The following is a 14,966-nucleotide window of genomic DNA, read 5'->3' on the forward strand; positions in this document are numbered from 1 at the left end:
CAGAAAACTTGCATAAAATAGATTCAAGCACTTTCAATGACCCATATATATGTATGTATATTTTCAAAAACTTCCCAGGGCCTTGATTTTTTCCCCCCAGATTCATAAACTTCAAGGACCAGTGGAAACCCTGGTAATTAAAAAATCAATCGTCTCACCTGTGACAAGAAAGGTACACCGTCCAGATCCTGCCTCATTGGTGATGTCACAGGTATACACGCCGTATCCCTCGCGGTTTAGCGCCTTCACGTGATATTCCGTCTCATCGCGGGTATCAAGCTGGCCCATCGTTAGCAGTCTAGTACCCAACTTCCATTCATACTTCAGTACCTTCGAGGGGTGGGCACGTAAGACCCTGCAGCTCAGCGAGAACGGGCGCCCCAGACCCTGCCTAATCTCCATATACGCTGGCTCCACAGCAGGGGGATCTGAAAGAAGCAAAGGATGCACATTCTTATCAGAAACTAAAGCAAGGTTTAACACCGCCACCTACTCAGTCAATAAACCGATACACATAAGAAACCCCATGTTTCGAGAACAAAGTGATAAAATTGCGCTAAAATAAAGAGTTTTAAACGCCTTCACAAAATCAATTGCTGCAAGCCTTTGACAGGAAATGCAAACGTCATTCAAAACGCAAAAAGCTAAAGCAGACATTTATTCTCATGTTTGAAATTCTGAAGATGCGCCACGGCAGCTGTAGAGAGATCACAGATGGGTTTGAAAACTTTTATGCTCACACTGAGAAGCAGCAAAAGATGAAATAACTGCTGACTCACAGCGCTCATAAGAGGGTGACCTGTCATGAATCTGTGATTCATGGTGTTGCGAGCCAACGCGCGTGCACATGCACCATGATGCACACACCAGCCCCGGGAGAACATCATCATATATAATGTGATGTCCTTAAAAGGACGCTGGCATGTGCACGACGTTTGCAGTTTTTTTGTCTGATTTGGAGAATCTTTGAGGATGGTGCTATTGTGGTGCACAGCATTTCTATTGAAGTCCGCTGAGAGTCGTGAGCTTTTAAAGGAAAGCGCTTGATGTGCAAAATCACACAGTTGCTGGACACACCACATTCTGCCTCAATTTTCACTTTTCAATCAGGTCTGTGGATACCTGCGAGCCAAAACACAGAGCTGTAATTGGAACATTTATAATTTATTGTCAATCATGTTACACCTTACTTATAACACAGGGATGGAGGAAGGATTTACAGTATCACTTTAAATTGGTTTATAGCTAACTGAAAAAAATGTTCAATGCCTACTGAGCAATTTAGTAACTGAAGATATTGAAATGTTGACTTGAAATGATTTGATTAAACATACAAGGGCTGGAAATGGGCTGGAACAGAGGTCAATGGGCTGGAACAGAGGTCAATTATACCGTTTTTATTGGCAATTATTGTTATTACAAAAATATTTGAGAGCCACATGCAATAATTGACCAATCAGAATAGTATTCTAGAAAATGTCCTTAAAAGCATGAAAATTATTAATTATATCCATAAATATCTTAAGGGCCCTTAACTCTTTCCCAGCCAGCATTTAAAAAAGTAGCAATTTTTATGATTTTACAAAAGTTTAATGCCTTCCAGAAAATGTTCCTCTTTAAATATATAAACATACAATATATCAAATGAAAGAACAGACTCTCTGCTTTCAAACAAAAACTTACCTTCCTCTCAAAATATGGGTAGGTTTCTTTAAAAATACTACATTTTGAAGAGATAATTGCGTCTTGTGAAGGACATTTCATAGAGATCAGATTCAGAGTGGTTATCAAAACATACACAGAGTTTGAACTGTTTGCCCTAAAGGAATACTTCCAGGTTGTATAAGTTGGATAAGAGCGCCACTTGGTGGATAATAGCTGAAATACAGATTGCCATAAATACTCGTCATTGGCAGAGAAGCGTTTTCTCTTAATTGACGAGTTAACTTGTCAATGACGAGGAAAGAGTTAAGGTAAGTGGTTGCAATCAATTTTTTAAGCTACATTTAACAAAAGTTTTATATTTTATTTTACTGTACTAATCTTTTTTGTTTAAATGTAGCTTAAATTAATTGATTGCAACCACTTACCTTAAAAAAATTGATTAAATTCAATGAATCATTTTTTTCAGTGTATAACTAACTATTTGCAAAATTAATGTTAGCAATAAATTCTGACTGAGTCGGAGCTTCGGAGGCAGCATTCCAAAGCATGATGGCATCAAGGCACATCCAAATCCAATGTTTGCTTTACTTCCTGACTCCCGAGACACCTTCATCGTCTTGTCCCACAATTCTAAGCGTGTGTGTGCGTGGAGAATGTGATTGGTCAAGCCGGGTCGAGTTCGAAAAAATAAAATGGTGGCCAGGGAAGCGGCTGGATCACAAAAATAGTGTGAATAAAGTTATATTTTCACTTTTACACATTTTAAATGCATTTCTAGTGAGTAATTAGAATTGCAGTTTTCAAATATGGAATTATTATTATTATTATTATTATTATTATACGGCACATCCTGCGTTTTCCATGCATTTTAGATGTTAAGGAACCCTAATGCAAGAATTCTTCCAATAAGTGGTCGGGACCCGGGACACAATCAACTTGGGCATAAAGCAGAGGGGCATTTCTCACCCTTAAATACGTGAATGGTGCTGCTGTGATTGCTGGCAGCCTAAGGACAGCAACCTTCATCCCGGTGGCATGACAACACGGGCCCTCGTGGCCAAAAAAAACAGACCGGGCCACCGGGAATCCTCCCGGTTCCCTATGGCCAATCCGGGCCTGCGCCGAAGTCATTGCCTCATGAGGCAGCGAGGCAACAAGTAAGCTGCCTAACCCCTCGTTCAGACAGCCAGCGACGTTATCGCTGTGTGTCGCTTGTCTCTTTCAATGAGGCGTTTCTAAATCTGCTTGTCATAAACAAATGAGTTCCATCCACGCCAGTAACTGACGAGAGAAGGATGACGTGAACTCCACTGCTTTGTTCTCATTGGTAGTCGCTCCCAAAAGTCGCTCGACATTTGCATAAAATTTAACTTTTCTTAACTTTCTCCCATCGCTGGACACGCCCATATGGTCGCCAACGGTCACTTTCGCTCGTGTCGCCGGAAGTCGCCAGGTTTCCATTGAAATGAATGAGATCGCGTCGCTCTGCTACTGCTTGTCGTTGGCTGTATGAATGGGGCGTTAGCCTAGAGTCACATTAGCTACAAGTGAGCGACACCGAGCCACACGCACTCGCTTGATGGGCGGTCCTGGGCATGCTTACTCCTGGTTGCTTGGGAACAGTAAAGCGGTATCAAAAGTCACTTCAAAGGTATTGTTAAGTTACAAGAACAATGTTTTTGGATTTAAAAGTATTTATTTCTCGATAAAAGTAACAAAATATATGAGATAAAATGCCAAACTTATCAGATATATACAGAAATACACATTTTCCGCCATCTTGAATCATTTTCTTCGACTCGAGCCACTGAGCTGACCCTTCACTCTGATTGGCAGTCGCTTTGTCACATCACTCAGCATTTGCATAAAATTGCCTTCTTGTCTATTTTGGCCCCACCTTCCTCGTCGCTGGCAAACGGCCACTCCCATTAAAAATGAATGGTAGCCTGTCGCTCTGTCTCTAGTAGCTAATGTGACTCTAGGGTTAGGTTTCGGACGCAGTCTCTGTTAAATGTTTTACTTGTACTTTTGAATGGCTGTCAATTGAGAAAAAATTTGTTTACTGTCAGATGGTACAAAGCCAGAAAAACGGTCAAAAATTGCCCCACCTGTCCTTTTTTTAAAAAGTGTGCCCTTGCACCTAAAAAGTTTATATTAGTACCTCAGAGGTACATATCTGTACCTACATGATACATATTAGGAGCTATTTAAAGGGTACTTATGATACGTTAACGCTTCCCATTCACTTTCAATGAATGACGTCATGCATTGCCGAACTGAATTGTGGATCCGTCAGCGCCACGTCACTGCCGTTGCTCGCGGCAGACGTTGAACATTTTTCAACTTTTTAAGCGCCAACGCGTGCGTCGGCCAATCAGATCGCCTTATGCAAATAACCTAGACTGAGCCAGCCAATTACGTTTATGGAAGACTGGAGCATGTATTGCGACCACTGTGGCTGTTGGCCACGCTTCAGACAAGCCTTCCGTCAAGCGTTAACGCTTTCACCCCATGTGAATGTACCGTTACTGCCCTAGCCAAGGAGGTTGTGCATGTATCCCAGTCAATGGCTGCGGGTGTCCCTGTCAACACAGGCAAACTCTCTTTGTCCTGCTCGGTCCTGCTCTTCAGTGGCGATGACAACGTGCGGTTAAAAAATCTAAACAAACAACTTTGAAAGTGGGGAGACACGATTGGGATTTAAAGTGGAAATGATGCCCTTGAGTTAAAGCATTTACTCAGGTGTCAATGGGATACAAATCATTGTCAAATCTTTTCCAATTAACTTGAATTTGTCTGTTGTGGAAATTTTATGACCTGTACGATTACATAAAGGATGTCTTTTGCATGGATTAATGGCACATTATATGCAATACAGAGACAGAATCCAATAACTGAAGCTACTCACACTTCACTTATGGGCAATTTCCCATATTCAATTGAACACACATATTAAAACGGTCGGTCACGAGAGAAGTACATTTACATAAATGCTAAAAGGTGCATTTATGTGTTCAACATAATGTCCAGTATCTCTGAAAGCACATTTCAGAACAGAAAGAAAGCAAGAAAAAGATTTTAGCCATTTTGAACGAAGCCTTCAAAAAGTGTTGTGTTGACTTTTGTTTCCCCTTCTCCAAATGACCAACATGTGGAGTCTGCACAGTGGATTACATTTAGCGCAATACAATATCTTTTACAGCTGAGGTCAACAGTTCAGCCTGAACAACGACTTTATTCAGGCAATGATGCGAGCCCGGGCCCTGCACATTTTGTCATTCTGAATTTCACGGCTGAGGTTCCCGAACTGAACCAATTCCGACTGACATGTTTCCGATGGATGAGGGTTTGATGGACTAGTCACGAGGGTTATCGCGTACTCGCGCTTTTAGACAGGCGACGACCGGCAACGGTGAGCATTTGCAAATCGATTTTTCAGCAATATGGGAAGAACAATGTGTATGCAAGGGAAGGGAAAATACAAACAGCTTGCCACAGGAAGTGTAGGACCAGAAGTCCAAAATAGGTAATGAATGAACTGTACGCTGCAAAATATTTTATCCCCACATTTTAATAACAGTTGTGTATCATATTGACTGCGCCGCAATGATGTTATTGTATAAAGTTTTAAGAATATATTGCTTCATTTCTATGATGTCAGATAGCGCTACAACAAATGCATCTCTGACAAAATGATCTAACTGAACGGAGGCGGTAATTTCTTAGAGCTCTGGCAGGATAAGAAATAAGAGTCGAACGGCGTTGACTGCTTGGCATAATGGCCTCGTAAAATCCATAGGAGACGTCCTGTTTAAACCTTAAGGCATTCTGTCTTCTCCATTATTATTAAGGGTTTTAATTGCACGCAGAAGACAGCCCATTCACAGACAAGACATTATGATTGTTTAGCCGTACGTAACCATTTCTTTCTGACCTATGGGGCAAAATGTTGTGCAACAGGCAATTACACGACACAACAGCCTCGCATTGAGACAAGTATGCTGAAACCTATTAATTAACAAGTCCCAAGCTCTTTATCAATCTGTTCAATGTTAACTAAAGCAATAATGTAGATTTAGTTTCTATTCGTGTGCATTTCTTGGGGGAGTAGAAGCCGGGCTTGATACATGAATGGTGATGGTGCTTTGAATCGCACTCTGGAGTTTTTTCTTTGCGTGACTATATACTCTCTTTTTCATAAATGAATACTATAGGGAATAAATTAGCTCTCTGCTAATTAGGCTGGCAGCCAGCTTTGAATGGCATGCTAAACGAACAGCGAGCACGGAACGCTGGTACCGTGTCATCCAAGAAGAGAAATATTCCTGTATTCTGGAGCGCTTATCCCAGTTCCACACCACTAATCAGGATGGCAAGTTTATCCCCTCATGATGAGCATCCGCAGTGCTCTTATATTCCACGTCGGAATACTTATTTGCATATGCGCCGCCCAACACTTTGTCGCTTTGAATAAGTATCTGTCTTTCCGAAAACTCTCTTCTCAAAGCTTCATCAGTTTGACTCCAAACTTGTTGTAAGTCACATTTGCATATTTTGCTGCAGTTGAATACATTTTGATGATTATGTCACAAAAATTCTTGAGATTTAATTATTAAAGGAATAGTTCACTCAAAAATACTGTCATTATTTACTCAACCCTGATGTTGTTCGAAACCTATGAGTTTTTCCAATTATTTAGGTCAATAGTGTTGTTACCATCATTTATCAAAATATCGACTTTTGTGTTTAACAAAATAAAGAAACTCATACAGGTTTCAAACAAAATGAGGAGAAGTAAATGATGACAGTTTTTTTAAATTTCCCAGCTTGATCTCACAAGAATTCATACATATTTTACGAATTGGCTAATATTATAATAAAAAAAACTATAACGAAACCCCACCCCTAACCCCAACGTCACAGGGGCAAATGCAAATCGTACAAAATGTATGAATGTGGTCGTACGAATTACTACCATTTACCCACCTTGTAAAATCTGTACGAATTGCCATGAGATAGCGTTGGAAGTTATCCCTTAAAATTTTTCCTTCCATTGTAATTAAAAAAAAATACGATTAAAACATACAAAATGTTATTTATTTATAGTAAACCTGGAATCATCCAATAAAATGTATGATTTCCTTAAAGTTCATCCTTTTACTTTTTACAGTGTATGAAACTATATGCACGAACAGACATTTTTAATAATATGCATTAACTGCGGTTCACTGACACCCCGTATTCATTTGGTTCGCTTACACAATGCACTAAACACAATGAAAAAATGATTAATTGAATTTAATCATTTTTTTAAGGTAAGTGTTGCAATCAATTTATTTAAGCTACATTTAAACAAAAAAGATTAGTAATGTAAAATAAAATATAAACATTTTGTTTAAATGTAGCTTAAATAAATTGATTGGAACCACTTACCTTAAAAAAATTATTAAATTCAATGAATCATTTTTTTCAGTGCATAATGCAATGACATTTTTACATATTACCTTATTTGAATGACAATACTGCATTTAAAATGCTAAGCAATGCACTGTTATCTCATTTAAACACGATTAGATCAGAGAATTATGCGGTTATGTAATTGTGACAGGTCTGGCTGCGGTGAATGAGACCGTAATATCAAGAAGAGGTTTCCATCGACTGTCTCATCAGAAATGCAGAAAAGTTTCTTCATCTACCCTAGAGCCCCGAACGAGAACAGAGGAGATGGTGGGTTGCTACTGTCAGGGTTTAACTGCAATTATCCATTCATTAAAATATATTAGATCATTAATAATCAGACAGCCTTGCCACATTTAGATGCAATTAAAACTTACTTCAGTCCTAGGTCTAAGGTGCAAGGCAGTCATATTTATCACGTCTGCATGAGTAACATGACCACATGAGAATCCATCATCAAAATATAATCTCATGGCAGAATTAACAAGCCAACCACATCCATTCCCTTCTACTAATACCCTACCTATCCCAAGGTAATGCAAATGCAAGCCAGGTGTTTTACACTATGCCAATGACAAGAGTTTAAGTGAAAATGTCACATCCTAATAAGGGAGGATCGACTGTCACCAAACACTGCACCTGTGAAAATGACACTATAAGCTCAATTGACTTTTTATTTCTCTGTGTTGTCCTCCATTTTTGTCTAACCACACATCAAAGGCATACAAGCAATGACAAGAGTGCCAATTGACCTTTAGAGTCTGCAGTTTTTGCGTCTTGCAAAAATCCTATGTGTTGAGGTTCAGATTTATGCTCACAGCCATCGGTTTCGTGGCGATTATTGCCAGACTTGAAGCTGGTCCAGATTAATCAGTGCGTGCTTAATTGTGAATGGGTAGTTTTTGCTGGTACATGCCCAGAAAACGAATTCAATTAACCCCTTAACTGGTGAAGGTTGCAGACGCTGTTGGGTAGGTGGGGCGACCATTTGGACACTTGACAAGTGACAGGAGATAATTGAGTTCAAGTGCATTAAAAACACCACTTTGTCAAATATCACACTTCTGCTTTTAGTTTGCTTATTCTGTGCTAAGTCTCTTCTTAAAATTTCAGCTATTTTGGAGTGAACACATTCAATTGCGCATAATTGCATCAGGCACACAGATATTTGTACAGAGACATAGCAACATATCTTGGAACAATGACGTTTGTACATGGACAAATACAGTTTTTTTTATTGACATACAGGTAAGCTTGTTTTTCGTCCATGTATTTTCATGCGACTTTAAGATATTGCATAAAAATGCCATGTGAAAACACCAAAATACAAAACAAAATGTGCCAAAAAAATTTGCTAAAATATACAAACTATCAAGGGTATTTATTTATTAGGTTTATAAAAAAAATTTTTTTAATTGCGTATTAAAATTAAAAGATAAAATAATCACAGCAAATCAATATTATTTAACTATTGTTTCTTTAATAAAGTCTTAAATTATTCTGCTATCTGGTCTATTGCAGAAATGTAGAAAGGGAGTCCAAATGTTGCAACATAGGCAAAGTTTTGCGTTTGTGCTTTGGGGTGCACCTACCGGCAAAAAGGGTACTACAATACTTTGAAATTAGCGGAGACTGCAGCTTAAAGGGGCAATAAGTAGGATTTACCCCTATCTAGTGGTGAAATTGTATTTTGCATTCAAACGAACAGTGCTCTCTAGCACTTCGCCTTTCCAAATGCGTGTTGCAACTACGTGTTGCAATCTCCTTGTCCGTTGCAGCTGGTTCAGGTGTTCTGAATGAAAATGCGTTTTGGAAACGCGTTGGTAGGCTAGTGCTTTTTGTCCCTCTCTGCTAATATAGTTATCAAAACGGCGGAACGATATGGATGCCTCCTTGGACTTACCCGTTCAATGTAAGTAAAGAGAAGAAATTCTAAGCTTGCAAAGAAAAGTCAGATGACTGGCAGCGGTCATTTGACACCAACGAGGACATATTCATGAATAAATACATTGATTTTGATTAATATAACACTTAAAATCCTACTTTCAGTCGCTTTAATGCTTTTTAAATACATGGTTTAAATGAATTAATACTGCATTAAATAAATTGCTCAGTCTACTACCATTTGAAATATTAAGATCAGAAAAATAAAATATGAATTCTCATATTTCTATTTCATTAATAACTCAGACAAAATCAAAATTGGCTCTGATCTGGGGGGGCAGTGCCCCCCCTGCCCCCCAAACTCTGCCTATGTGTTTTATAGTCTTATAATAACATAGGCCCGTTTTCCAAGGCAAGGTAACAGGTCTTTTTTTCTATTAACTAAGAGAGGGTTTTTGGGTTTCTTTCCATTTTAGTGCAATGACACACCTGGCCTGAAGCAAACTGATGTTTCCATTTTCTTGCATTTACCAACAAGATTATAGAGTATATATGGAGTAAACATAGTTTGGGATCAAGAGGAAAATTTTCTTCAGTGAACTGTCCAATGATAGTTTCCTATATTTCCACATACGCTGGTGAAGGGTGCCAATTTCTAATCATTTTTGTCAGAGATATGTGAATTAAACCCATTTAAGAAAAGTCCCTTTAAGAAGTTGTGCCACTAGGCGGCTATATTTGCAACGCCTATGGGCAGTTATTTCAGTCATGTAAAACTAAAGTCCTGTCTACACGACAGATATCTCTAAAATCTTGTGCTAAAATCACAACTAAATATTTCTGATCAACATATAAACCTGTAAAACATCAACTGTACCATAACTTTTCATTCTTAAGCTTAAATTGCACTAAAAACACCTTTTTCAAGCACCTCACGCAACTCTGTAAAGAGCTCCTCCCACATAAAATCATCAATCTTTTCAGAGAAATGATTGGTTCTTTTGGAACTGAAAGGTGGGACATTCGTTGTCAGAGCAGCTATATCGAGGGTCGCATTTAAATGAACTCTTTCCTCGCCATTAATGAGTTAACTCGTCAATTAAGAGAAAACCATAGACTGTAAAAAAAGACGCCGTCACCCATTGGTTTCTGAAGATGTTTTGAAGCATAAAGTAGGCAGTGCCTGCTGTCGCCATCCTGGCCGCGTGTCGCCGCGCATCACTCGCAAATATCCGAAAATGGGTAAAAAGGCGGGACGTGGGTGGAGCTGAGGTGACTGGTTGGCAAACCACGCCCACCTAGCTCGACTGTGGTGACAGCAGTGGCAGTTCACCTGTCACTCAAGTGGCCACACCCTTAATTAAGCAGAATTGTAGGCTAAATATAATTAAAACGGATGAGTTACAAAAAAATTCACCCCCTCACAGTTGTCACGAAGGGCAAAATTAGCTATAAAGACCAAAAACAATTTTTGTACCAGGCTGTAAACATATTATTTACTACTGTAAAGTTGGCCATTTTAACATGGAGATCTATGGTAATTGACTCCCTTTTGGAGCCTGCCTCTAGCGGCCAGTCGATGAATTGCAGTTTAAATCACTTTCGTATTGGCTTCTTTTGAGAGATCAAAGGTTGCCCCTCGGAGAAAACACTTCCCTGCCAAATGACGAGTATTTCCGAATTTCCGCAATACCGCTATTATCCACCAGGTGGTGCCATGTATATAACCCGCAAGTATCGCCTTAGAGCAAACAGCTGTATGTCCATGTAAGTTTTGAGGATCGCTCTGAAACTGGGTCTGTTCTTTCATTTGAAATATTGCATGTTTATATATATTTAAAGAAGAACATTTTCTGGAATGCATTAAACTTTTGTGAAAATCATGAAAAATGCTGACGCTGGCTGGCAATTTTTTTTAAACGCTGGCGGGAAAAGAATTAATAGGAGTGCTTAATCATGTTATATCCGTTATCTTTGATTAAACCAATTTATTTCACAGGGAAATTATAGTCCCTAAAAAGCCATTTGTATTGGAGTAGTATGAGCTTGGAGTGGATCATTGTTCAGGACATGCATATAAAATATGATGAAAAAACATTTACATTTCTACACGTGCCTCAAAAAAAGTCACAGTGGCTTCCCTTGTGGCTACTTTAAAACTTTAATTTCCCACTATTACTAATTTGCACCAATTTCTCAAAAATGACGAGAAATAAATGTTCGTTTAAAAACCCCGCTTTATTAGAAAAGCAACATTTGACAACATTTTTATTTGAATGAATAAACTCTAACTCACAGCAAATAAAGGGCAAAAAATAGAGAAAGAAGTAAACATAATCAAGAGCATTGCAAACCAGAAACAAACCTGTCTCTTGTATAGGCATCATTGCTCAAGAAGATGTGCGCTAACTACTAGGCAATGGTTTCACCGAGACAGTTTCTTCCTAATGATCTATTTGCGTGTCCATCAACAGCATTCACAAACATTTGCTATTACGCAACAGAAATCGAGCATTTGTGCTGCGTACTGCGGTGCTAAATTATCTGTGATCCTCTATAACCATAAGTATTTCAATGACTTTTCACCTTACGACTGGAGCCAACAGTAGTCCAGATGAGCAGAGAGGATTTAACCTGCAAACCCGATGCATTGTGTGAAGTTCGGTCTGTTGCTCGTCACGCATCCGCAGGCGGTTCATTTTCAACCCAGCATTTCATCAAAGCAGAGGCAGAGGTTTAAGGTCAGCAGCAGATAGCCTGAGCTCTAAAGCGGGCGCTGTGGTTTTTGAGGAGCAATTAAACCGAATGCTAGCAGAGGGCTGAGAGCCGTGCATGCGGAGAGGTCGATGTCGGGGTCGTCGTGGTTACAGTCAGAGCCACGAGCGGAGATTTTTATAGAGATCATACTCATCTTTCTTGATGAAAAGATGATGCAAATGCATACTGCAGAAAGGATAACTTGATAAAAGGATTATTATTCACAGAGGCATGCTTGTAATGGTCACACATTATGTAGCTCTGTTAAGCTCCAAATTCATTGTGAATTCACTCAGGTGAATAGGTCAATGTGTGGGGCCATATGAAAAGCCATGAATGACTCATTTAAACCCATCATTTATTTAAAAAGAAAATGACTGAATAGGCGATAAAATGATGATGGTCATTTCTCAGCTGACCTATAATAGTGGAGGAGCTGACGTATCTGATAATGTATTAATAATTGTGGATTGTGAAAATATTCAAAATTTTACAGATGCAAAAGTTTTGACAATACAACCTATAATCTATATACATACAGCAATAACAAAGTCAAAATAAATGCCACTTACCCTTACTAAGGTTTATATTGTATTACATTATATCTCTCTTTCCCCGCCATTGACAAGTGATCTTGTCAATTAAAGGATTAGTCCATTTTCTTAAAAGAAAAATCCAGATAATTTACTCACCACCATGTCATCCAAAATGTTGATGTCTTTCTTTGTTCAGTCGAGAAGAAATTATGTTTTTTGAGGGAGACATTGCAGGATTTTTTTCATTTTGATGGACTTTAATAGAGCCCAACATTTAATGCTTAACTCGGCACTTGGCAGTTTTTTTTCAACGGAGTTTCAGAGGACTTTAGACGATCCCAAAAGGGGCGTGGGGGTCTTGTCTGGCGAAACGATTGTCATTTTTGACAAGAAAAATGAAGAATGTGTACTTTTAAACCACAACTTTTTGTCTAGGTCCGGTCCAGCGCGACCTAACGTAAATGCGTAGTGATGTAGGGAGGTCACGTGTTACATATATAAAACGCACATTTTCGGACCATTGTAAACAATAAACTGACACAAAGACATTAATTAGTATCATTTGACATACAACAACGTAGGAACGGTCCTCTTTCTCAACACATGTAAACACTGGGGCGGAGTTTCGCGTTCGTCCTTTGTGACCTCTTGATGTGATGACGTATTGCGTCGGGTCACGCTAGCGCATCACGACCAGATCTAGACGAGAAGTTGTGCTTTAAAAGTGTATATTTGTCATTTTTATTGTCAAAAATGACAATCGTTTTGCTAGATAAGACCCTTATGCCTCGTTTGGGATTGTTTATAGTCCTTTGAAACTCCGTTGAAAAAAACGGTTAAGTGTTGAGTTAAGTATTAAATGTTTGGTTCTATTAAAGTCCATTAAAATTTGAAAAATCCTGCAATGTTTTCCTCAAAAAACATAATTTCTTCTCGACTAAACAAAGAAAGACATCAACATTTTGGATGACATGGTGGTGAGTAAATTATCTGGATTTTTCTTTTAAGAAAATGGACTAATCCTTTAAGAAAAAATATCTCCCTGCCAATGACACTTTCATATCGAGTTTTTACGGTAATCTGTAAATCCGCTATTATCCACATACCCAATTTAAAGGTGCAGTGTGTAATTTTTAGAAGGATCTCTTGACAGAAATGCAAATAATATACAAAACTATATTATCAGTGGTGTATAAAGACCTTTCAGAATGAACCGTTATGTGTTTTTACCTTAGAATGAGACGTTTTTATCTACATATACCGAGGGTCCCCTTACATGAAAGTCGCCATTTTGTGCCACCGTGTTTCTACAGAAACCCTTAATGGACATTTTTTTACCAAGTTGTCCCCAATGACATGTTTGTCCGATGGTGGCTACCGTAGCTTCTCTATGTAATTAAAAAACGAGGGGTAAGCCGTGGACTGAGCCATTGGTTGCAATTCCCCAGCACCTCAGCACTAGATGCCGCTAAAATTTACACACTGCACCTTTAATTAATTTTAAATTCTATGTATGTTTTGATAATCAATCTGAATCTGATCTCTAACAAAATTCCTTCAGCTTTTTGCTCAAAAGAATGTATTTTCGAAGAAACCCATATTTAAGAGGTTATAAAAAGAGAACAAATGAAGATAGGATGAAACGTTTTTTTTCCCCATTATGTTTGTTTGTTTGAAAACAGAGGGTCTGTTCTTTCATTTGATATATTTGTATGTTTATATCATTATAGAAGAAAAAATTAATGGAAGGCATTTTGTGAAACTTTTGTGAAAATCAAAAAAAAAATAAAAATGCTGGCGGACAACTTTTAAAAAAAAGGCTGGCGGGGAATGAGGTAATATTGGCTGTGTAAGGTCATATCAAAGATTGAAATCAATAGGTACGTTTACATGCAACCAAATAATCCATTTGTAATCCGTCTTATATTTACCTCTTATATCACATGATTCTCGTCACAGAAACATGCGATAGCAAGGCAATAGCATCACGCATTATTAAGGTAGCGTTAATGGGGTCACGTGATGTACTAAATTCTGCAGCAGTTATGTGTACTTTTAAAACATTAGGCTACTTAAAGTAATAATTAGTGTTGTGCCTTTTTAAAATTGTGTTTTCATTACCCATATCTGAAAACTACTTAAGAACAACTTTCTCCAACTCAGCTTTGATTTTAATCCAGAGATAAAGCATAAAAACTCAATGAGAGATGCTGTCTGCCGTGTAGCGTTGCCAAGTCCTCTGCTTTTTTTCGAGTTTGGATTTGGGCTACTGTTAAAACTGTTTTAACCAGCTGTTTTTTTTCTGCGTGTTAAAGGAGCATTTCACCCGTAGAAACATTCATCTTTATTGAAAGTATGGCATATTTGTAGTCGAAATGTATCATACATTTCGAATTTAGTGCGTATTTGACCGAGAAAGGGGGTGTTTGTAGTCTCACCCCCTCAACAAAGATATTGGACTTCCTGCTTTCAGTGATGCAAATGATGATTTTTACATCATTGAAAGAAGGAAGTGCAACACGGAAATCTGTGTTTCTCCTGTCTCAGCGGAAACTGAGGAAATGATGCACGACCATTCAAAAACATGACTGGGTTCTAACTATACAAAGCTTAATGCAAATGGGTGAAGTGTCCCTTTAAATATACTGTAAAAGGATTTCGTTGCTT

General features: G+C 38.4%; 1 protein-coding gene across 1 annotated transcript in view; it reads right to left on the reverse strand.

Annotated features, from left to right (window-relative positions):
- Window positions 1–14,966, reverse strand: part of mdga2a (MAM domain containing glycosylphosphatidylinositol anchor 2a) — a 232,707-nt gene that overhangs the window by 78,091 nt on the left and 139,650 nt on the right. The window contains exon 9 of the mRNA XM_055171404.2: window positions 159–428. Coding sequence (XP_055027379.1) covers window positions 159–428 — 270 coding nt within the window. The remainder of the gene's footprint in view (window positions 1–158; window positions 429–14,966) is intronic.

This window comes from Misgurnus anguillicaudatus, chromosome 7, assembly GCF_027580225.2.
Source record: "Misgurnus anguillicaudatus chromosome 7, ASM2758022v2, whole genome shotgun sequence".
NCBI lineage: Eukaryota > Metazoa > Chordata > Actinopteri > Cypriniformes > Cobitidae > Misgurnus > Misgurnus anguillicaudatus.